The 25413-nt window shown below is 43.8% G+C and overlaps 1 protein-coding gene across 2 annotated transcripts in view; it reads right to left on the bottom strand.

Annotated features, from left to right (window-relative positions):
- Positions 1-21448, bottom strand: part of SEC14L1 (SEC14 like lipid binding 1) — a 41888-nt gene extending 20440 nt beyond the window's left edge. The window contains exons 1-2 of one of the 2 annotated variants that reach the window (XM_069032288.1): positions 21356-21448; positions 19261-19352 (exon numbers count right to left, since the gene is read on the bottom strand). In XM_069032288.1, the coding sequence (XP_068888389.1) occupies positions 19261-19323 (63 nt within the window). In that variant the 5' untranslated portion in view covers positions 19324-19352; positions 21356-21448. Of the gene's footprint in view, positions 1-19260; positions 19353-21209; positions 21230-21355 lie in introns of those variants that run through there. The other variant, XM_069032289.1, reaches the window with a different exon arrangement.
- Positions 21449-25413: the final 3965 nt, after the last annotated feature.

Below are 25413 nucleotides of genomic sequence, written 5' to 3'. Positions count from 1 at the left end.
ATTTTGTCTCAAATCCAGCTTTGGAGACAGGAAATAACTGAACTGCATTATGCAGTATTCCTCCAGCAGGCTGATAAAACAGAGTTCATTATAAAATGCTGCCCCTACCTTGTTTGACATCATTGTGGTTAAACCTGGACAGATAGATCTCTCTTTACAAATAAAATCAGATGCTCCACACCTTTGTCTTAGTGTTCCAATTTCACTGTACAGATATAATCAAAGACAATTAGTTCCTCAAAAGAGGAGCAGCTGCAGAAAATCCTGAAGGGCTCCATGCAGGAGTGAAATGCTGCTGCCATAGCACTAAATGCACCCACCAATGGTGCTGCCAGGACATGACACTGACACTGTTTTCCCCGCCACATTTAACACACAGGGTGTGTGGAGACTGACATGGAGCACAAGTCAAAAGCACAGATGTGCTCATCCTCAAAACTCTGCAGCTGCTGCTGGGCTTGACATGAAGTCACAACAGCTCCTTGGCTGAGACACCTGTGTACAGATCTTTCAAAAAGTGATTTTGATCCTGCAATTCTGCAGTTCCTCAATAACGAACTTTTACATTTCCCACCAGCCTCTGGAACATTTGTGTACTCTGATACATTAGAAGCTGCATTGTGCATCAAGAAAAACACAGTCTGGTGAAGCAGCTTGAACTGCAAATTTAACTTTCTTAATGCATGTTAACAGCAAGAGCACTGACAAGCATAATTTCAACCAAAATAGCACTGTAATAAAGCTTCTTTTCCAACTGCTTCCCTTAGCAACTCATGCTCAGAGTAGAGTCAAAATAACAGGATTTATTCCACTTTTATCCTTGCTAGTATTTCAGCTGAGTGTGAAGACATGAAAGCAATTCAGAAGTCAGACTATTTTAAACCCATTGCAGTCGTTTTTCATAGCCAAGGGAATTGTACTTGCTGCCGCTGCCCTTAGATTTTGGAATTCTAATATCAGGAATAATGAGTTCTTTTCAAAATACCACCTTTAAAATAGCACTTAGGTATGACCCCAACCCAGTTTTTAAAGACTTCTGGCTTTTTCCTTCTCAAACCATGCCTAGGGCTAATAAAATACCTTGATAATAAGCATGTGCTCAGTTGTCAGTGGGGACAGCCAGTCATTTATGCAAAGAAATTACTCAGCTTCTCTGGCCAGATTAATATATTCCCAGTCTCCTGCCTTCAAGGATAGGGATTATTTAGTATTTCCATTATATGACTCAAAACTAACTTCTATATTTAAAAGAGGAAAAAAAATATTCTAAGCAATTTTATGCTGCGCTGTTCTAGTAGGTGAATCCTCCAAAAAGGAATTCTAACCTGGTGACATAAGGAGGAATTTCAATTACCACTTGGAAAATTAAGCATATTGAGTGCTTTAACAGCTTAACAGCATGAATCAAGCCGTTAAGATGTTTTATTTATTTCTTTCTGATGTTTTCTGTCTGAAATTGCTGGCAGAGCAGCATTCCAAGAGCAGCACCACATTCTCCAAGGGCACCTCAAGAGAACCCACGAACAGATTCATCCTGGCAGTCCAATCTCATCTGCAGCACTCGGTGCTGACTTTAATTTCTGCCTGCAGCACCTGATCATGTGTGGGTCCCAATGTGCAAGTGCATACCAACATTCACTGTGCTCTGCTATCCACTCCCACTGTGGGGGATTTCTGAATTATTCATAAACACAAGAAACAAGAAGGGTCACTCAAGCAGGACGCTGTCCTGGCTCAACAGGCTGCATTCCAGCAGCCTGATCATTCCTGCAGAGCACTGCATCCCTTCCTTCCCTTGCACTGCAGATCAATAGGAAAAGCAGTGACTCATGGGGAGGGCAACCAAGAGGTTTCAAATTCCTGGCAGCTGAACTTGGAAAGAAACGATTCTGGATGAACTCTCAGAGCAGCAAATAACTTTTCATGCCCTGCATTCTGCTGTTCAGAGCTCTCTACCACTCCCTTTGCAATTCATACATATGTATAAAAATCATGACACTTGTTCAAAGCAGTATAAAAATCGTGAGACTTGAACAAAGCAGTGTGATCTCGGTGCCAGTGTCTCTGAGGGATGTTAGCTCACATGGGAGTGATCAGCTCGGGGGCGTGTGTGCAAGAGAGCAGATGGTTACAGTGGCTACACCTCAAAAAGCTCCAGAAATAGGGTTTTTGGTAAGGTAACACTCCCAGGCACCGGGAAGAGGGAACGTGAAGCGAACTGCACGTTGAGGAAGCACAAATATCTTTAACATACAGGTAGGCAGCTCTCTGGGAAGAAATTCTCCTGTGAAGCCAGCTCTGGAAGGACAAGTCCTCCAAGGACAAGTCCCAGGCAGGCCCCTGCTCCGAGCAGCACGTTCCCCTCGGCTTTGTGCAGTGACCTTCCCCTCAGAGCAGCTCTCCACAGCAGCCCTTGCTCAGAGGAGGCTTAAGTGGTTATTCTCTCTGCCGTGTTTTCACTTCATTAAATGTTCTCATTTACAAAGAGAGGAGTTATTCTCTTATTGCTGGGAAACAAAGGCTGCTCGGCAGCCACTCAGTTCTAGAACTCTCTCTGGAAAAGAAGGAGAAGGCTTTAGTTACACAGACTACAGCTGAGGCTTGTGGGGACTACAGACAACCCAGCAGGAGGGGCAGGGTCAGACCTGACAGTGAATGGCTGTGTCTCATCTAAACAAAAATTTCCTTTATGTACCATTTCTGGCCCTTGACAAATAGGAGGTAGTTTAACAGTCCTTTGACTTCTCTGTAAATCCTAGCACAGTCTATGCCATCAAGATGTGGCTAGTCAGAGTGTAAAGAACACTATGATTTACTCTAAAATGGAAAAAAAAAAAAGAGTTTAAGCCTTCCATTGTAAATTCTACTTTAAAAAAGTATTTGAGAGTGTTCAAAATTAGAACTAGAACAAAGAGACTACTCCGTAGCTTTTCCAGCAAGATTCACCAATGGTGAACCTGCTGGCTATCAGAGCAAGACCAACAAACAAAATGTTTGCATAGCAATTTATCACGGAACTGGATTAAGCAAGTTGAAAGGACATCAGGAAATACCTTGTGTGGAAGCAATTTGAATTAAAAATTATAACTCTTCACCTGAAACAGAGCTACTGCAGAGATTTTAAGAATTAAGACAAATGAAGCAGGAAGCAAGCATTCATTAAAAAGGAAGGCTCTGTTCCATCTTGGTTTGTTAAAAAAGAAACTAAATCACAATGCCCCACATTCAAATATACCTTTGTTTTAATATATTCATTTTGCAACAGGAAGAAGCTCTTCCACTCCACACAGGGCAGAATTCCACAGGAGAGAGGAAAATCCTGCCTTTCCAAGCAGAGCCGTACTTGGGCAGGGTGTGAAGAGCAGAGAGCAGGTGGCTCTGAGGGCACGGCTGCACCGTGTGCTGGGATGCATTGCCAAGGATCTCCCAAAATGAGAGCTGACATTCACCTGGTAAATGCAAGTGGCCCCTTACCTGAAGCTACAGGAAAAAAAATTGCACAATTCTCCTTTCTCCCCATCACACTTTCCTACAACTGCATCCTGACCTTATTTCAGTTTGTCCCTCTTGTATCCTCCCTCCATTACAGCCCAAAAGCATTTTACCTTGTAGTGGCACAAGTCATTCAATAACAGGATAAATTGTCTTCACCATCTGTTCCCTGGTACAAGATGAAATTTGGCCATCCAAGTATTAATGATGGCTATTAAGTGTATCCAAGATAAAATAAATAACCCTTCTGTAAGTTACACCGAAAAAATCAATAGGACAAGTCGATACCAGTAAGACAAACATTCTGCTCCATTTTAGAGGCTAAAGAGCTCCTCTTTACTACACAAGCATAAGAAGTGACCTGGAACTTTCAAATTAAATGATCTTTAGTGCATTAAGAGTGTAAGTTTACAGCACTGTTCATATCCAGCCTTCCAAAGCAAAGCAGTCCCAAGTAATTGCCCAAAACGGCCCAACTCCCTCTGCTTTGCAGGAGTACATTCCTGCCTTAAAGCTCATAAACAATGGAGTTAGTCTAAAATTTTCATCAAGGAGGCTGTGAAAGTTTTATATAATTATGCATTAAATCCTTGAACTACAATTACAATGGCTTTTTTGTTTTTGAAGTTCTGGGGCTTGTCTTTTTTTTTTTTTAATAGACCACACAAACATGTTATTATACAAATTAGACAAGTACTAACAAGAATCTACTCTGCACAGATGTTGTTCATGAGTTGTAATTGAAGGTTAATTATTTCTCAAACAGAGAGAGAAGCAATCTTGAAAAACAACCTTGGATGTTCTCCAAGGCAGTGATCAGAGCTTTCAGGTAGAGAAGAGAAGAAGAGAAACTGTCAGTGGTTCAAAAAACTTACTGCAGCATGATATTCAGATTCTTCAAATGCCCTATTTATGATACTGCACTGAAGGGGTGCTCAGATTTACAGCCCAGGTCTACATCTCTTCTACTCCGAAGATCCAGGAGAGACTTCCCCCACTGAATGAATCCTGACCTCACACACATTACAGGACCCTGCACAGTCCCTAAGCACTCCCTGGGCTTCCAAGACCCACAGCTATAAAGTAACCCGTGCTCTAAGCTGCCCTTACACCCTACAAACACTGAAGATCACTGCAGAAGCCTTTTCATTAACACCACCAGGGCTTCCCTGGGCCTTGTTCAATCATCGAGTGCTACAAGGACTTGTTCTTTACAGTATCCTTGTCTTGGGAAAGCATCTGAAAGCATAACTGGCTCAGCAGCCAGCAAATTGAGCTTCCTCAGCTCACCTCTCCTGTGGAATGGAAATGAAATTACTGAGAAATTCTCCATGAAATCAGGAACTGAGGAAAATTAAGCCATCTGTAAGCAGAGGTCAATAAGAAATCCTTTCCTTTCCTGGCATTTGCCAAAGCCGTTAATTCTTGCCCTTGAGAGCTCCTCTGTCACTCAAGAGTCCTGCATGGAAGAATAGGCTTTATCAGGTGTACAGAAGAGCATAATCCCTACTCGTCCTTGTCTTCTCTTGGTGCCTATACTTGTTTAAGGGCTTCTCTTGATTCAGTCAGGTTTCACTGAAAAGGATTTCAGGCTCTACACTGCTATGAATTACCCACTTGTGCCTTACGAATGTCCATAAGGAAAGAGGAAGAAAGGATGAGCAGATTTATTCCAATACACTTAAATTCACCCTAGCTTAACTATATAAAGCCTCAGATTTTATTACTTCATACAAAAAGAAGAAGGCAAGACTGCTCAGTCCAATTTTACATTTAGCTGTAATAGAAGCCCACAGTGCTTTCAAGTTAAGTAAACACCCAGTTAAGTGTCTTGCACATTTCAAATACACTCTACCTGTAAAAGTGATCTTGTCTTCAGTGGATGTCAGCACTGAACAAACAATACATATTTGTTCTACCAAATAGATTAACAGCCCTGCCACATGCCAAGCAGGCAATCTGCTGCTCAAATCCTAGAAACACAGCAAGAAACCTCCCAGCTTCACATCCAGTCTGCAAATTCCTGAAAACAATGAGGGCATTGCCCATAACCACTACAAAATAACCCAGTATACAGACTAAACTCAAATTCAATAACTACATTGTGATCTTGTATGAAAGGCTTTGATTCAGTAAATTAAAAATCTCTATGGAGACAGGAAACAGCAGAGAAGTTATTCTTGTGCTTTGGCTCCACTAAGTTACTCGGAGACCATAAAAATTTAGAGACAATTTCTTGCTGGCTCCTGGCTTCAAACAGCACTTACCACCACTCATCCCAAACACGAGGGATGTGCATGGGGAAGCAAAACAACCTTTCAGAACAGAGACAGAACAGAGCTTTATCCCCACACAGCTCTGCAGACACAATCCAGGCTACTTCACACCTATTTAATCTCTTCCAAGTCTTCTGCAGTGCAAAAGCAACAGTTTCATGTTAAATGTCAGGCATAACCATAGTTGATACACACAGCCAATCACAAAAATCACAAAATACCACTGAAATGGTGCTACAAAGGAAACTGCAGCTCGACAGCTCACAGTCAGAGTGCTGCTTACACAACACATCACACACCACCTCGGATTTCTGGCAGCAGCACCTTTCATGTGTTAAACTGCCACAAAGCACTTCCAAGTGAAAGCAACTGCACCAACACACAAATACTGACATTTCTGTTCCTCTCTATAGTTCAGGCAGCATTTCCATGGTTACAGTGTTGATCACTTATTGGGTTTAATTACATTCCAAATCCAGACCAAATGCATAGCCTGGCATTCTAAAGAGCCCTGAAGGCAACCCTGCAGGCCAGTTCTTGTAACCTGGCTTTGAGTCCCGTGAGGTGGAATGCACTCAGAATCATAAACTCACTCTGGCTGGGAAAGACTATTAAGATCATTGAGTCCAACCATGAACCCAGCACTGCTCAGTCCACCCCTGAAAATACCACAGTGCTCATTACATCCTGCAGGTCATTGCAAAAGCAGTCACTGAAACTGGACAGATCTCCAAGGAAACTCATCACAGCATCCACACCATCTTCCCAAACTTTGGTACTATATTTTTTTGTCTTGCTTGTGCTCAAACTTCTTTCCTTTGAGGTCATCATGCAGAGAAAGCATCAGGAGTCCTACTGAAACCAAAACATTCTTATTGCACAAAACATGACCCCAAACCACGTGGACTTTGGGACATTAACTCAGCTGTCAATCACAGGAAACTGCAACAAATTCACCTCTGGCAGCTGTTGCACAGAACGTTTTGGAGAAATTCAGGCTAAGAATCAACTAGATAGGATTATGCATATTAGTATCACTCTCATGAAGAGGATTTAGAACTAATTTTTTACTGCTGTTAACTTACAGAAGACATCAAACCCTGCCTACTATCAAAAAGAGGAACAATTTCAGGTGAAAAAAAAGCACCTTTCCTTGCAGTAATTTAAAAAGTTTACACACATTTCAGAGTTTTAGTTTACATTCTCTGCAAAGTAAATGTGAAGCAAAGACGTGCTTGTTTTTCTACCAGCACACAAATCAGAAATCAAAAGGAATTCGCAGGCAGCTTATTGCACAAATGCTCCATTTAGACAGTACCTGCAACTAAATATCAGTACAATTCTCTGCTTAGCCAAGGAAATACTTGACAATATATGTTCATTAAGCATTCTTGACAAATTTGAGTTATACTAAAAAAAGCATAGATTTGCTTAAGACAGGCCAAAACCAAAAGCAAGGAAGGGAATAAAAGAAAAGGCAAAAGGCAGGACCAAAAAAAAAGGAGTTATTGGGGGACAGGAAGGTCTGCAGCAAACCTCCTCTGTATGGCAGCACCAATGTGCTGGCTACAGAGCTAAGGAATCTCAGCCTCAGTGTTCAGTGTTTTCAAGCATGAATATAGTTACTTTAATACTTTAGTATTTCATTAAAATAATTCAGGCTGTATAAATAAAGCAGGAGATTCAGAACAGGTTATGAAGCAATCTTCTAGGTAAGTGCAATTTTACTGGTAGTTCTCTGTTGAGTTATTCTGCTGTCGTCACCAAGCAAAGAGCCTCTTTCCTGAACCAGAAAGAAACAACCAGACACAGAAACCTCAATTCTCATCAGGGATGTGACCAGTCAAGCCACCCATGCAGGCTCTTTCTACACAGATCACTACTTTATCCCCCTCAGTGTACCTCCTTCCTGTTCAACACCTGGGCATTTTCATTTCAGAAAAGTGCTCAGAGAGAAGTTTTGCCAGCAAAATTACAGTGGCCTGATGTTGCATGGAACGACACTGGAAGGGAACTAGCTCAAAACCACTTAAGAACCACTCTGCTACACACAGAGATTCCATCTTCTTCCAGATAAAAATTAAAGCTTCAATGATTTAATGCAATTTTATTCAAAGTTTTGATGCTAAAAGGTACAGCAATTCAGCAGGTAGAACAAACTGGGGATAAAGGATGTGGCCTGCAGACAAGGGCTAACATTCCATCTTCTATCTGTAAAAGATGATCTTCAATAACCACAGACATGCCTCAACAGGACTTTAATTTGAAGCGTGGTTACTTTAAAACAGATCTGAGTCATCTGTGGTTTGCTTAAATAAATTTGCACAGGTGGAATTGTGTAAGAATTGATTCTTGTATGGGAGCCTCAATGTCCACCTTCAGAGGACACCTTAACATGAGGGCAGGACAGAGGAGAAAGTGGACAGCCCGTGTAGGAGTTTGAGTTACACCTGCTTTGCCTTCCAGGCACACACAAGAGAATCATTAATTCTCTTCCTCCCTTTGGGAAGTCCACAGAGCCTGAAAGCACCCAAGTGCCACTCCAGTAAAGAGTGAGCAAGCCAAACTTCAACTGCAGCCTCTGCACAATCTTGAGACATAAATGTCTAAAAGGAGAAGCTGGAATAGGGAAGTTGGGCAAGTAGCACTCCTTTCACAAGAAAAACAAAAGGTTAAGGGCAGAAAACCCAACAACAACAACAACACTGAATGCAAATAAAATAATTTTAATCTTCCTTTCCTTTGGAGTAAGCTGGGAAAGCCCGATCATTCAGGTTAGGCTGGCTTATGACTGAGAGACCAAGATCAAATTGCTGGTTAGAAAACAACTGACATTGCCCTGGTCTAGACTGAAGGTGGAACATTGAGGACAGACTTTACAGCTGTGCTGCTCCAAGTTGCTCTTCAACAAACACAGATCTTAGCTGACCTAGAGGGGGCAACAGCAACCCCAGATGGACTCGCAATTTCCTGTAACTTGCTTATATCAAATTCATTTGCAACACTATTCTATATTCAGAGAAAAATGCCTGCCCTGCCCGTGTTCCAAGCAAGACAGATGGAAATCAGTCTGGCCCAGGAGCCACGTAGCTCCGGGCACAAGGCTTTGTTTGACAGAATGTGCCCTGCAATTAAAGTCAACTTCAGTAGTTGCTAAGAGAGGAAACTTGGCTTCTGACCCCAATTGCACAGGACACGACTGTTTTGGCTCAAGGTTAAAGTAGTCTGGAGAAGAAGCTGACCTCCAAAAGAGCATCACAGCAAAGGCTGGCGACAGGCCAGAGAAAGCTTAAATGCCTGGAGACCGACATGTGATTACTGGGGAATGTGAGCTATTCCCAAGCATTTCCTATTTCTCTGCAACACACGGCCCCTTACATAACACAGGAACATATCTTCCTGTGAATTTTTTAAGAGACACACATAAAACCAACTGTAAATCATTAAGCTTGTCCTACTATTTCTTCTAATTACCATTCCTTGTCTTACAGCAGCTGAACAATCACAATCACGCTCAGTGTTGCCAACAGGCATTTCAGAGGCACGGGGGTATTGTCACACTGAAAGCAGAATTTGGTACTTGGCTTCCCCTTTCCTTTTCCAGTTAACAAAATTGCATGTCTGGTTCCTCTGCAGTCAGTTTTTTAAAATTCAGCTGCAGTCCCACTGTGTCCACTGAGGATCTATTTTTAGAACAGTCAAATATTCCTTGCTGCTCTATTGTACCATGCTTAAGTCTCACTTTTATGAGTCCTATAATTAGTATTCGTCACTTGTTTGGTCTTAGAATCACAGACACTTTCAATAAGAAGGTCTGTTACAACATGTTTAACATCTGGAATATGTTAGGCTATTTAAAATAAAATTATTACTGTGCAGACAAAATCTAATTTATCAGTGGAGGAGGACAGGATTACTACAGCACTGCTACAGTATGGACTCAGAATTCCTCATTAAACCATTGCCTGGGAGGCAATAAAGACTTGTACTACCACAAGGAAAAAAGTCTCCAGACTTTCCCTCCCCATGAAGGTTCAGTGGAACAGGTTTGACTTCATTGCCTCAGACTTCACCCACCAGGTTTTCATTTGGCCCAGAGGCAATTGGCCTCTAAGCACTGCACCAGTGATTTCACTCTTTCAAGACTATCATTAGTACAGTGAGATTCACCAGAAGAACATAAAATTCAAGATAAACAGCAAGGCCTTGATTTGGTTATTGGACCAGCAAAATATCAACTTCCAGGTAGAGAGTGGCCATACTCTGTTAAGCAAACCAATTAAAATTTCCTAAGTACATAATTTTAAATCTTGACCATTCACTAATGCCAATGGAGTGTCATCAAAATGCAGCATGATAGGGTCTGGAGCCTGCACACTACTTACCTCAAGCTAGGAAGCATAACAAAAAAAAAATACTTTACCTCACATCAGACATGGATGTATCGGGAAACCCTCAAAAAGGTAAAAAACTGATGGTGGAAAATCAGGAGTACAGAGGAGCAGTTCCTGATGTGAAATCATGAACTACTGAACTAACTAAAATCACCATGAAAACTAGCAATTTAAGAGCTGAGGGAGGTACCTGCCAGATCTAAGAGGGCAGGCAGCACAGAGAGCCTGAGTCAGGCTGTGCTGCCTCTTCTGACACAAGGAGCAGGAGGTGTGAGGCTGAGCAAGCTCTGCCAGGCTCGAGGGAAAGGATCCATCTCTTGACAGAGCGTGTCATGAAGTGCCAACTCCTGCTGGAGGGTGCCACCACACAGTTCACTGGGCTCCAGAAAGGAACTGGGAGCACAAGAAATCAAGCACATGAGATGTTATTCCTCACAATGGCACATTCTGGACCAGAAGGGCTGTCAAGACACATTGCTGGAGGATGAGAGAGTATCCTAAGAGAGTGTTACCATATGTTTATCTCATTCCTGTCCTCTCCCCTAGAGGCAGATACTGCCCTTGGCCACTGCCTGAAAGGCAGCACTAGCTAGAGAGGCCTCATGGTGCAATTCAGTTCTGTGCTTCTCATTAAGAGACAGAATGGAGATCATCCAGATCTCACCAACCAGGTAATACCAGTGTAAAGCCATCAGTGGGATGGTACAACTTCTGCACCCCTGCATCTGCTCCCCAATAAAGTACAGACAGAGATACCACCTAGCTTCAAAAGATAAAAGAAGAACAGTCAAGAGTCATCTGCTTCTTTTCTAAAAGGCAGTTAAACTCGTAGATTATAGACAAGCAGTTCTTTGTTCTTCATCCTCCTTTACAGCAAAGAAAGGCAAACAAAAGCATGAATCGGTTTAGTCAACACAGAACAAACAAGTTCAAGTGAAATTGCTTTAAATCCTGTTCATTACAACTTCAGTGGCTCCACCACACAGACCATGAAACACTTCAATAGAAATAAGTGATTTCATAGAACCTTGAATTCAGTAATGCAGAACTTATCTACAAGCCAGTGAATTGCACAGCAAAGAGAGTTTTGCAAATTATACAGTATAATTTACACATTGAATGAAATAGCCAGAGGAAACCATCCTCTGGAAAGGCTTCTGCTGCCTGATGTGCCTGAACTGGACTGAATGTCTGTGGCATTTGAATTTTACACTAAATGAAAGGACACAATGCACTCAAGAAAGGAAGTGCTCTCATCAGGAAGCTGTTCCCATCTGTTCTGGCATAAACAACTCAAAATGGCACACTGCCACCCTGACCATCACCAGGGAAATACTCATTTTCACAAAATGAGATCTATTATTGTCAAAGTGATATGATCTAATATTACAGCAGCAGTAGGCAAGGCAGAAAGTTATCAGACAGGCTGAGATGGTGAGGTTTGCAGTGTAGCTTTCAACTCCTGCACAAATTGATCTGCATATATTCCAAAAAGCATCCATACTTAAGTTATGAGAACATAAATACCAACAAAATGAAAACAGTTGTAATTAGCCAGTAAGTAATACATAACCCCACAGATTTAGATATTTAACTTAATCAATCTGACCATGACACAATATTGAAACAGTAATTCAAGAGAACCCAAACATATATAACTACCAATTAAAACAGTTCAAACAAAAATTCATTTCTAATGCAAAAAAATAGCTTCTCTTTGCTCCCTCCCACGATCCCTCTGCTGTCGCCAGAGTTAAAGCTGGTAGGTTCCAACAGCCCAGTGATATTTTTATTTTCAAATTTGCTGATATATAGAACCCAAAACTAATTATAATAAAGTAAAATCCAAGAGGAGTCCAAGATAGAGAAAATGCTCAAATAGGAAGTTTTAAACATGAATACAAAGCCAAGACAGGCAGCCAGTCCATTCACATGTGACTGTGTTCCAGCACACAACATAGACATCTCTAATCTTCATTTTTCTGAAGCGGGGACAGAATCCCCTTTATGCCAAAGCAACTCACAGAATCCACAACTCCAAGCCATTAAGTGCAATTTGCAAGTACTTTGCACTGCTAAATAATACCTGAAGACTGCTGAATCAGGTTTCTAATGGCCCCTTCATTTACTGTTACAGCAAGCAGCTTCTGCATTTTTCAAACTGCACGTCCCTAATTATTTCCCAATGGAATGGAGGGCTCCCAGAGTGCAACCTTAGTGACAGATGCCCTGCTGACTCCTCTTTCTTGCAGCCAGCTGCCATCAGCTCACCCACAGCACGGGGGGGACAAGCACCTGCTCCCACAGGGATGCTCAGCAGCCTTAAGGGAACCCAGTGAGAAAACTGGGTTGACAAGGAATTTATCTTCTTTTTTTCCAAGACAGCTCTGGACCAGCCTGTGTCCCTAAGCTGGCTTGCTGATGAACACATCTTTGCAAGAAAGCAAGAGCAGCAGCCTGGTGCACCAGCTTAGCTACAGTGGGAAACCACATATTGGTGATATTTCTCTGACCCTTAGAAGACAGAGTCCGTGAACCACAAGCTGAAAACCTCTGTGGACTGGGCTGAAATCAGCGTGACTTGAACAAAAGCTATGCAGAGAAAAGCCAAGAACTTGAGAGCTGATCTCAACTCGTGATGGCTCACTGCTGGCTTGTACTCTTTTGGCAGTGCTGGCCCATGCTGCAGTGGAGCACAGATGATGCCAGGCAGTCCTTCCCAGCCATGCTGCCATCGGCTGTGCCACCAGCGTGGGTCCTTGGCAGGGCTCTGACCTCAAACACCACTGACTGACTGGTGACGGCTGAAACCAGCTGCAATTTGACTGTGAGAAAGTCAAATTATTAAATTACCTTTAATAGGCCTTACTTAACATTTTACATGAGCTGCTAACCTGACCTGTCTTAACTGTATCACAAAAATTAAAGAAAGAGTTAAATAATTCAGCTTAACATCCTAGTTCTTAATTTAGAATACACACACAGCATTTTTAAACTCCATGAAAAAATTGGAAGACAAATTCACTTGGGAGAAAATGAAATAGACCATTTAAGACTAACCTGTAATTAATTTCAACTTGAGCTAATTAACAGCTTTTCTTGCATATTCTCGGAAGATTCATTCCACATTCAGAATGCAACAGCCTGAAGATTCCATCGCCGGCCTCCCTCCAGGAAGGTACTGACTCCAAACTGAGTTCAAAGCAAAAGCAGTCCTGGCTACCTAAAATACCCCCTCAGTTCTGGGTTCCAGATTCTGGACTCCCACTGAAGGTGCTTTATGGGAAGTCCTCAGGTAGCACGGACTGCCCAAGCCATATGGAAACACATCATTCTGACCTCTAAGCAACCTCTGGCTTCTCACTGGATATGTTTTTTTAATCAATCCCAAAAGAATTCACCATTATCTCTTTCCCACGTGGTTTTGAAGACTTTTACATATACTTCTTACTGTCTAATCACGGCTTAGACCATGGGCATGGGGTTATACCTTCTCCAGGTTGTAACTGTAGAACCCTGAGTGTCCAGGACTCTGCAGGATGTGGAACCACTTCTTTTCTGACAGATTCCCACCTGTTTAAGAATTTTAACTCAAAGGCAACATCACTTGGCTGCATCAACAGATCCTGGAGCAGCACTTCACACCAGAGCTAAATCACCTGCAAAGGGTGAAAAGCTCAGAGTGCTTTCAGAACACAACACAAGAACTGTTTTGATACATATTTTCCTTCTTCTGACACCTTTCAGAGTGTGACAGCAGTGGTGGCTTAGCTTTTAAAGTGTAAAGGACTTGTTAAAAACTGACTCAAAGCTTTTGGTGAACAAGAGAACTGCAGCTGTCAGCTACAGTCAGGTCATGTGTTTGCCCAGGAAAAAAAAAAAAAAAAAAAAAAAAAAAAACAAAAATAACACCAACAGGAAACCAAGCATGGAAATAGCTAAGCACGTCACAAAATAACACAAAATAACACAAACTGCACCATTAGCAGGCTGCTAAGTCAATATTTTTCCCTCTCGCTCAAGTGAACTCTCACATTTGTTACCCACAGCTCACTCCAAACAAGTGGTCAAACAATCATTTGTTCTTACACCGTGTGGTAACACAGGAACCACCACCACTATCACCCACCAGTGAAACTGCAGGCACTTCATATAAATTCAGAAATTCCACACAAGGCTCTGCTCCACCACAGCTTTACCAACACATTTCCAACAGCAAATAAGGCTGAGTTTCCAACAAAGACAAGAAGCAAAGCAGATGAGACTCTGGGAGTTCTACAACAAAAGGGAAAACAGCTCAGCGGTTTTGGGAGCAGACACTCAGTTTATTCCCTTCTCCAGGATTTAAGTATCCAAGACAAATTCTCAGGAAAGTGCACTGCATCAGGGGAATAAAATATTTCTCCATATATTTAAAGCCTGCTTTGTGCTTTCAAAAGCACTTGCAGAAGAGCTTCCTTTTTCTCACCAGCCTCTCAGCTCCTCTTCACATGATGTGTGAAATGCATTTTTTCCAGGGGAAAAAAAAAAAGAGACTAGAAGGAATAAAAATGGTAAGGATTCATGAGCAGGTATGGCATTTAGTTTGATACAGCTTGAATTTTTTAAAAATGGCTTTTTAAAGTAATAACTTTTATAATGAAATAATGTACTGCCTGATCAGGGAGCCCATTACAATCTAGATCAAGGGATTATACTTTGATTTGTCAATCTGAAAAAACAGATAATTTTTTTTCTAATCTACTCTATCACTGAAGTGTGTTTATCCCATTTACAGTCTTATTACTTACCTGTAATTTAGGGATACTTTAATTCATGAGATATACCTTAAGAACTGTTTTTTAGATCTATAAAGCCAAAGAGAGTCAGTCAGCCTGTTGTCCAAAAGCAGCAAATTTGAACCATAAAAATGATAACATAATCAAAGGCATTATACACTATAGTTACTAGGAGAGATTCATGCTTGAGATACTTCAGATATTCCATCAGAACAATAAGAAAATGTGAGATCGGTTTTTTAAAATTCACATTATTTCTGAAACTAAGTAATTTGTGACTGTAAATAGGATATTTTCTAAGTGGGCTGAAGACCAATACATTTTCCACAGAGCTTTCAGAAACTTAAAAGAAAAAGGAAAAATCCCGCTGGTCAATGGTTCAATCCAATGTGTGCTTTTTCAAAAATCTTATTTATCTTCCATTTACATAAATTCCACCCTTGGAATGCCATTGCAACCGATTATTCATTATTTAAATTTACTTTGGAAATTAAACTCAAGGGGAATTATCTAAAGTATGTCAGACTGAAAATGAGCTGCGAATCTCCAAAGTTAATTTTAGCCTCATGTGTGTTAAGGAAGATTCAAGTTCTTAACTGCCTTTTAATATTAAGAACTACTTATTCAGCAAAGTCCCTGTATTACTTTAAATGTAAACCTCTTTAAGCCAATATAAAAAAAATTGAAACTGTAATCTTAAGAAGTTTTATAAAAGCAGCTTCTCAGTTTTTCTCCAGTATATTTAACCTTGGTAACTTGACAAGTGAGTCTAAGTAAACAGCCATTTTTCCACATTTCAGCTGCTTCCAGCATTACGTAAACTCTGAACGGGAGGAGAAGCGAGATTCTATTCAGTCTCCTGAACAGCTGTGCAAGCTGCTGCCCTGGGTGCTTTTTAAAATACATATCCACTGACACACAGAGATTCCAAGAAGTTCATTATGACAGATATTCCACAGAGCAGCCAAAAATCATCATGTCAGCTTCGGAAACTATTTGGTGAAATCATCTTGCCTGTGTTAGGTGTGTCAGACTAAAGTGTGGTAACTGACAGCCTATGATTCTAGAATCTTTTCAAGTTTAGGAAGTAGTTCCGTGAAAAGATTTGCATCTTAAACATTATGTGGAACCACACAATTTGCCAATAGAAAGAAATCTTCAAGGGAAGTAGCTTATATTAGATTTTACATAGCTGGACTTTAATGATGAGGGAATGTAGGAAGTTTGAAGCAATGGATGTCCCAACTCTCTCCCAGCCTCAGCACCTCACCAAGTCCCAGTTGGGAGATAAGGGGTCATGCCTTAAGGATAGTGTCATAGAGATATATTAGGGTTCAACAGATGAGTTTTAGATTTCAGTGGAGGATGCATAACAGAGAAACTACTTTTCAACACCAATTCAACTTAGAAAAAGAATTTTGACTCTTGTCTATTTTAGAAGTCTTTATATCATAATTGCCTGCAAAACACTTTTGTCTTGTCAATCTTGGCTTAGATCAAAGTGGAATTAAATTCCATTTTTTGTCTTAATATAGAGCTGCAGTCACCCTTCCCAGAGAACAAAGTTCCCTGGGAACACACTAGAGCTGCATGAATGGAATGCTGATTGTGCTCCATTCTCCCTCAAGTACCTCTTGGAAACCCAGGAAGGGGAAAGTGGGCAAATCGGAAGTTTGCACTGTAAATGACCCACTCTGCAAGTGGCATTCACTCAGTGGCTTCTAGAAAAGAATAATTAATGCTGATTTCTGTATCTGAAGGCTAAATATTAGTTTGACTTAATGAGTTCCAATTTGCAATTGCCACACATATCATCCAGGGAATCTTCCCAGTGCACATGGGCCTTACTGACACTGGTGAGCTTCGTTACTACTCTACAGAAAGAATTACCCCTGGAGTTCCAGAGAATGCCCAAGGAAGGGAGGACAATTGGCCCAACAAAATTTTTAGAAGTACTCAGCACCTGAAGACAAAGATGAGATCCCACCCAAGACCCAGGCTAGAGACAGAGATTTTTGTTACACAACTCAGCACACAGAACCCTGCTGCCACACTGACCAAAGTGTTCTCAAGAGATTTTTTTGCTGACAGATGAGTATCTCTGTGGTGTGGGTTTAAACCTCTGTTTGAGGACACATTCTCTCGAGGGCTGCGTGCAAATGTAAAGAGAGGGACAAAGGAAAATCAAACACATCAGTCATTTCTTGGGTGCTTTAAATTCAAGCTTGGTATATGCCAGGCTGTTCCTCATTTCAGAAGAGCTGCTGGCACTGTTGAAATAACATTATAGCACTTTTTTTGTTGAGAATATGCAACGTAGTGCTTCCACTTTAGTGAGCACAAAATTTGACACAAGTATTCCTTCCAGAAATACTTCATCAACTTATGCAATCGCTATTCAACCAAGGGGAAACAGTAACAAAGCAGGAACAAAAAGCATCAAGCCAGCATATACTGTTTCTATTTCCTTACAGAATTTGGCTCATGGAGGCACTCCTCTACACACCTCAGAAAATGCATGGACAGTTTTGATGGATCACCAGCAGGAATTTAACAAGTTTTAAAAACCAGTAACAGCAGCGACATGGCAGGGGTAAGATGTTCATCCAGTGCTCACATTCTGAACAAGCACAAGTGATAACCCACTGTTCTGACACAGACTAAATAAACCAGATGTATTATTGCTCAGCTAAACTTCCAGTCTCAGAAAGGATCCTGTCTGTCTGTTTCTTTTTATGAGCATTCTTCTCCTCTTAGTTCACTTTTAATTTTTAACTTTTATTTTATCCTAGGTGCATACCTAGGATAGCCTCTTGCCTTCTAAAGAAAAGCATTAATGTAAGGGAAGGTTTTATATTTGTTAAATATTATTCTTCAGATATTATCCCCAAGACACAGAACAGTTTGAGAACTCTGTTAAATACTAATAGTCAGAAGTGTTTCTAATTACACCCAGCAAAGCGTTGTGGACAATCCTGATGTCAGCATTTTGACTCAAAATATCCTTGAAGAAATAACCCAGGGGAAGAATTTTTGCCTTCAATTCAGCAGCAAGGGAAAGACTCATCAGTTTAGCAAACAGCAAGGGAATTTCATTTAAGAACCTAATTTTGGCTGATTGATCTAAGAGCCAGTACAACTTCACTGAAGGCTAAAGTTACAGACACCATCAAATTTCACTGGGAGACCACCTGAAACCCAGCTGTCAGAGTTACTGAAGTCATAAAAGACCTGACACATATCATAGCTGGATTCTTCACTGCTCAGCAAAATAACCACTCTCTCTGCCTTGAAGTGTTTGCAAGAGCAAGACCTACATGTGTAACAGTGGAGGCAGCCTTAGGAACAAGATAAAAAGAAATGCCAGTATTCCCTGTAGGGTGATCTAATCCTTTTTTGCCCTGTGACTGCAAAGGAACACTTCTGTAAGGAACTCTGCACTCCAAACCATGTGATCTATCTAAATATTTACACTGTGAGCACTATTAAAACTCTCCTCTGAAGCTATTAAACATAGCATTTTCAGCAAGCAAAATTAAACAATTTTTTCGATTACAGTTCACTTTTAACTGGTTTTATCACGGAAAAGCTCCCTAATTGCTCTTTGTATCTCACAAGAGCCCCACAGCTGTGGTTTCAACTGAATATACTTTAAAATGTCAAATACCTACTTCCACTCCATTTTTGAAAAGGAAAAAAAAAGGGAGGGAGAGAAGGAGGGAGAGAAAAAAAAGGGAACCTAATTAGATTTCTTTCTTTTCTTTACTATTTGTAACACTATCACACAAATTAGCAGCATGCACCCAAAAGGCTTTTTGTTCATCTCTCTGGCCTCCCTACCAGGGCTTTTTTTTTTTTTCCCTTCCCTCAAAATGTTACCAGAGTCCTTTCTCCCTTTTCATTCAGGCATATCCTTGCTTCCATGGCTTTCTCTGTGCTCTCTAATCCTGTACACTCTACACCGATGAAGACAAAACCATAACAATGTTTTAATCAGCGTACATGACATTTCCTCCCATTCTAGAAGCGTCTGCCCCCAGTAATCAACTTCCAGTACACTTCAATCCTACTTTTGCTCTAACTTTCAAATACATCTGGAAACTGTATCTAAGCTTTGGCAGAAAAGGAGAGCACATTATGTTAAGAAAATACTCTTAAGAAGAAACGCTGAAAGAAAAGAAACACTGAAACACATAGCTCTCATGTTTTGCATACTGTTTTCAGCTTTGTATGTTCTACACTATCTATCAAAGCCCAGCAAGTACTCAGCAAACACAAGGAACCAGCAAGAAGAAAATTACAGCAAAAATTAATACTTACAGCCATAATTAACTCAAAAGGGTGTTTATACACCCGTACGGGGGACTGGTACTTCTGCACCATGGCTGCAGTTTAGTGAGATCAACTCAAACCTGAAAAAGAAATGTTTAAAACCATCTGTCAGACGTAGGAAGCCATTTTCAATTTTCTCTTGCAATTAGTCTGTGCGTGGTACCATGCCAGCAATTCCACAGGAAATCCTTCACAATTCCCTGACAATCTTTTTTAAGACCCAACAGGGCCCTGAAAAGCTATATATATATATATTTCTGTCAGAAATGACTTATCATTTCTCCCAAAGACAACATAAAATTAGCACACTTTTAGTAACAAATCTTCAACATTATTTTATGACTCTTTGTCAGGGTGGTGAGACTTCCTGTGCTGCTGCTAAGAACCAAACACTGACACATCCCAGCGACAGGCAGAGAAGCATTTCCCAGTACCCCAGCACAGTATGTGGGCTGCCCTGCTCAGAGCAGGGACTGGGGGGAAAAAAAAAAAAACAAAAAAACAAAAGCAAAACAAGAAAGAAATACAAAAAGAGGTTAAAAAAAATAAGTCTTAAAAATGCTTGTTTTCAGAAAGAAGGAAAAAAACCCGGATTATTAAAGCACACTGATGATCAAGGGCATTCCTTGATCATCTTCAAAAAAACTGAAACTTGTGAGAGAGAAATTTATGAGATAGCCGGCAAAAAAAGCTTCGAGAAAAAAATCCACTATGCGACCAGAAAAAATTCACTGGCAACACGGAGAGGAATTACTCCAAAGGCTTCGTGCCTGCTCTACCCGGCAAAGTGCTTGACCCGAACTCTCTCGACTGCAATTACGTTTATTGAAAAATTCTGGCAGTAGCACTCGCAGATGAGTCGCGGGCTGCGAGTCACCCGCATTTTAGCGAGAAATGGGTTCTCTACAGCAAGTTCGCTTCACTTTTCTGTCCGTAAGGCGCTCCCGCGTCCCCGCAGCGCTGCGGGAGCGCTCCCGGCCCCGGGGCTGGGGCAGCGGGGCTCGGCGGCTCCCCGGCCGGAGCCAACAACAACCCCCCGAGCCACAGGAAAGTTCTCCGGCATCCCAGCCCCGAGAAGAATTTACCCATGATTACCCCGCATTTTTTTAAAAAAAAACCAAAACACCTGAATCAGCACAAACAGCCGCAAACGCTCTCTAATCCCCGGACAAAAAGAGTTACACAACAAAGAAACTCCGCGTTCCTCCCGCCACGGCGGAACCGGACAGCCCGGGAAGGGACGGGATGGGGGGGACACCTGTGTCAGCCCTGAGGTCTCCCGGAGGGATCCGGGACAGCCCGCGGCAGGACGGGACACCTGTGACAGCCCCGCAGCCACCGGGACAACCCCGGGCGGGGAAGGGACACCTGTGACAGCTCCGCGCTGCTCCGGAGGGATCCGGGACACCCCGGGAGAGGACGGGATGGAGGGACACCGGTGCCAGCCCCGCGCTGCCCCAGTGGGTTCCGGGACACTCCGGGAAGGGACGGGACACCTGTGCCAGCCCCGAGCTGCTCCAGAGGGATCCGGGACACCCCGGGAGAGGACGGGATGGAGGGACACCGGTGCCAGCCCCGCGCTGCCCCAGTGGGTTCCGGGACACTCCGGGAAGGGACGGGACACCTGTGCCAGCCCCGCGCTGCTCCAGAGGGATCCGGGACACCCCAGGAGAGGACGGGATGGAGGGACACCGGTGCCAGCCCCGCGCTGCCCCAGTGGGTTCCGGGACACTCCGGGAAGGGACGGGACACCTGTGCCAGCCCCGCGCTGCCTGGAGGGACCCGGCCAGAGCCGCCTGCCCGGGGCGGCCGGAGCGCAGCGGCCGCAGCACCGCCGTGACCCGCCCGAGGACCGCGACCCCCGCCCCACCATCACCAGTACCACCACCATCACTACTACGGCCACCCCCCCCCCGTCCATCACGGGCAGCACCGACCGTTCCTCGGGGCTCCCCGCGGCCAGCGCTGAGAGGAGCCGGCGGGGAGCGAGCGGACAATGGGAAAGTTGCCGCGGGGCACGGCGGCGGGGCTGGGGGACGCGGGGCGCGGGCGGGGGCCCCGGGAGGCTCCGCGCCGTCCTTACCGCTCCGAGCCGGCCGCGCTCTCCCCTCATGCCGCCGGGGCAGCGCCGTCCTGCGCGGGAGGGGCGCGCGCGCCGCCGCCGCCCGTCGTTCGCGGTGCCGGGCGGGGGCGGGCCCGGCGCCTGCGCCGTGCTGGGGGGGCGGGGCCGGGCCGGGCGCATGCGCGGTGGGCGGCGCGGGGCTCGCGGCGGGCGTGAGGGGAGAGCCGGTTGTGGGGTGGTGGAGTTGTCTGCGTGGGAAAGAATCGTAAAGGTCATCCGGCTTCACCCCCTGCCGCGGGCAGGGACAGCTTGCAATAGAGCAGATTGCTTCGAGCACTGTCCAGCTTGGCCGTGAACGCTTCCAGAGGTGGGGCAGCCGCAGCTGCTCTGTTCCACTACCTCACCACCCTCACAAGGAAGGATTTCTTCCAAATCTGTAATCGCAGAATCACAGGATCAGTTAGGCTGGAAAAGACCTTTGAGATCACCAAGTCCAATTTACGAACTAAGACCACCTTGCCAATTAGACCATGGCACTAAGTGCCACATCCAGTCTTAAACACCTGCAGGAATGATGACTAAACTAATCTAAGCCTACTCTCTGTCAGTGTGAAGCCGTTCCCCCTTGTCCTGCCGCTACATGCCCTGGTAAATACTCTCCCCTCATCTTTCTTGTAGGCTCCCTTCAGGAACAGCATGAAGCTGAGTCAGAGAAGGTTCAGGTTGGATATGAGGAAAAAGTTTTTCATTCAGAGGGTGGTTGAGCACTGGAACAGGCTCCCGAGGGAGGTGGTCACAGCGTCAAGCCTGTTGGAGTTCAAGGAGCGCTTGGACAATGCTCTCAGGCACATGGTGGGATCCTTGGGGTGTCCTGTGCAGGGCCTGGACTTGGACTCGATGATCCTGGTGGGTCCCTTCCAACTCAGCACACTCTGTGATTCTGTGATTCTGTACTGGAAGGCTGCATTTAGGTCACACCAAAGTCTTCTCCAGCCTGAACAATTCCAATTGTCCCAGCCTTTCCTCATATCAGAGCTGCTCTAACCCTCCAATCATCTTGATGCCTCCTCTGGACTCACTCCAACATGTCCATGTCCTGTGCAGGAGCCTCAGAGCTGGATACGGTGTTCCAGGTGGGGTCTCACCTGAGGGGGGCAGAGAGGCAGAGTCCCCATCAAACACACAGCCGTGTACACACACACAGCCATGTACACACACACAGCCATGTACACACACAGAGCCGTGTACACACACACAGCCATGTACACACACAGAGCCGTGTACACACACACAGCCATGTACACACACACAGCCATGTACACACACACACAGCCGTGTACACACACACAGCCATGTGCACACACCGAGTTATGGACACACACAGCCGTGTACACACACACAGCCATGTACACACACACAGAGCCGTGTACACACACAGCGCCTTGTGCACACTGAGTTACGGACACACACAGCCATGTACACACACACAGCCATGTACACACACACAGCCATGTGCACACACCGAGTTACGGACACACACAGCCATGTACACACACACAGCCATGTGCACACACACAGCCATGTGCACACACTGAGTTACGGACACACACAGCCATGTACACACACACAGCCATGTACACACACACAGCCATGTGCACACACCGAGTTACGGACACACACAGCCATGTACACACACACAGCCGTGTACACACACACAGTCATGTACACACACACAGTCATGTACACACACACAGTCATGTACACACACACAGCCATGCACACACCGAGTTATGGACACACACAGCCGTGTACACACACACAGCCCTGTGCACACACACAGCCATGTGCACACACCGAGTTACGGACACACACAGCCATGTACACACACACAGCCATGTACACACACAGCCATGTGCACACACCGAGTTATGGACACACACAGCCATGTACACACACACAGCCATGTACACACACCAAGTTATGGACACACACAGCCATGTACATACACACAGCCACGTACACACACCGAGTTATGGACACACACTGTCATGTACACTCACACAGCCATGTACACACACACAGCCATGTACACACAGAGCCATGTACACACACACAGCCATGCACACACACACAGCCATGTACACACACAGAGCCATGTACACACACCGAGTTATGGACACACACAGCCATGCACACACACAGCCATGTGCACACACACAGCCATGTACACACACACAGCCATGCACACACACAGCCATGTACACACACACAGCCATGTGCACACACACAGCCATGCACACACACAGAGCTGTGTACACACACACAGCCATGTGCACACACCGAGTTACAGACACACACCGTCATGTACACACACCGAGTTATGTACACACCCCCCAGGGGCAGGAGGACACGGACAGCAGGACATGGCACCTTCTGCAGGTAGCTCCCCTCAGCCTCCTGAGCATCCTGTGGTCCCACACCCCCCGTGGCTCCCTCGGCACAGGGTTCTGGGGGGCTCTGGGTGGGTTTCAGGCACCATCAGGGGTGAGGTCAGCTCAGGGCAATGGAACAGCCCGGAGCCAGCACAGCCGTGCCAGAGTCACTCAGTGCTCCAGGGCCATGGTGCTGTGGGAGCACAGGGAGCTGCCTCAGTCACCGCTGGAGCATCTTTCTGCCTCTCCTCTGCGTCCATAATCAGCCAGCATTTACCCAGCCCAGGGTATTGCAGTCTGGGATGCCTCAAAGAGCTCTGTCTCACACCATGCATGGTTTACTGTGATGTACTAAAAGCAAGAAATACAATGGTGTTTTTTACAGTATCAGAGTATCACAAACTGTGTTAAAATAAGGACTTAAAGTTAGGAGCTCATGACTCTGCTCCCTTCAACAGCACTATTGAGACATTTTGTTTACCCACAATATCTTTTATTAATGGCTCTCTCCCTCAGAATATAAATCTACTAAAATTCAGAGTCATATCCTGACATCTTGATGCAATTCTTTCTCCAGGAAAGCTGAATTTGTGGTTACCACTAATGAGGGATTATGCTACCATTCTTTCTTACACAAACCTTGTGTCTTTTGAAGTTAATCAAGCATAGCCTGTTGTCTGATCTGAACTAGTCCTTACAAGAAGTTGTTTAATGTGTTGAGAAATTGTTCCTCTGAATCTCATTTCTGTTGTAGCACTTGGCCAGTTGCCTTCATGTAGCTGAAGTTAACTAGCTAACTGTAATTAGATTTAGTTATCTGATTGATATTCCATGCCATTATGCCTGCAACATCCTTTTCCTGCTCTGAAAGCCTGAGATATAATCCTACCAGCATAGCACAGAGAGGAATTTATGCCCACTCAGATTCCTCTTTGTTCATAACATTTCCCTCTTTAGATTCTGGGAAATATTTTAATTCTTACTGACCACCACTATTCTACCTAACCAAATGGCCAGGTAATCAGAAATTCTTTATTTGGACTTTTAAAGGTATTTGGAGTTTATTGATAGAGTGAAAATCCATAATTTAATGTCTAAATCAATTGTAGTCTCGGCTGTTTTTTGCAGAAACAACAATGTTAACAAGATAGACAAAGAAGAGGAAAACAATAAATTTTAAATTTTTCTAGTGTTTATTTTCCTGTTACATCTTCTCTCATGGAAGCTCCAGACATGCATCGTTAGGAGGAATATAAAGGAATAAATGTGTGGGTGCAATGTTTCAGGAAAGCTGTGAGGCATGCTAGAGACTGAAGCCCAGAGGACACAGCCTGAAAGTGCAAACTGTTCCATATTTTTGGAAAATTAGGAATGCAGCCTGCTAGATATGAAGGGAAGTTTGGCCTTAGGGAGGTTATGGAAGGTCGGTCACTTCCCTCCATCGGAGCACTTTCCCTGGATTGCATTCCTTCACGTTATGAACTTTGGTTACACAACTCGAGGCAATTGTTATCTTGATTCGGGCAACATTGCCATGGAAATTAATGAGAACTATTGGTAGTCAATCCTTTACTATTAATAATAACTAACTGAAAGTGCAGTTGCTTGGGAGCCGTGCAGGGCTGATGCATATGAGAAAAGATTCAA

The sequence above is a fragment of the Aphelocoma coerulescens genome, chromosome 18 (genome assembly GCF_041296385.1).
Source record: "Aphelocoma coerulescens isolate FSJ_1873_10779 chromosome 18, UR_Acoe_1.0, whole genome shotgun sequence".
NCBI lineage: Eukaryota > Metazoa > Chordata > Aves > Passeriformes > Corvidae > Aphelocoma > Aphelocoma coerulescens.
Note: the sequence above shows the minus strand (reverse complement) of the source record. Positions and strands in the feature narration are given on the sequence as shown.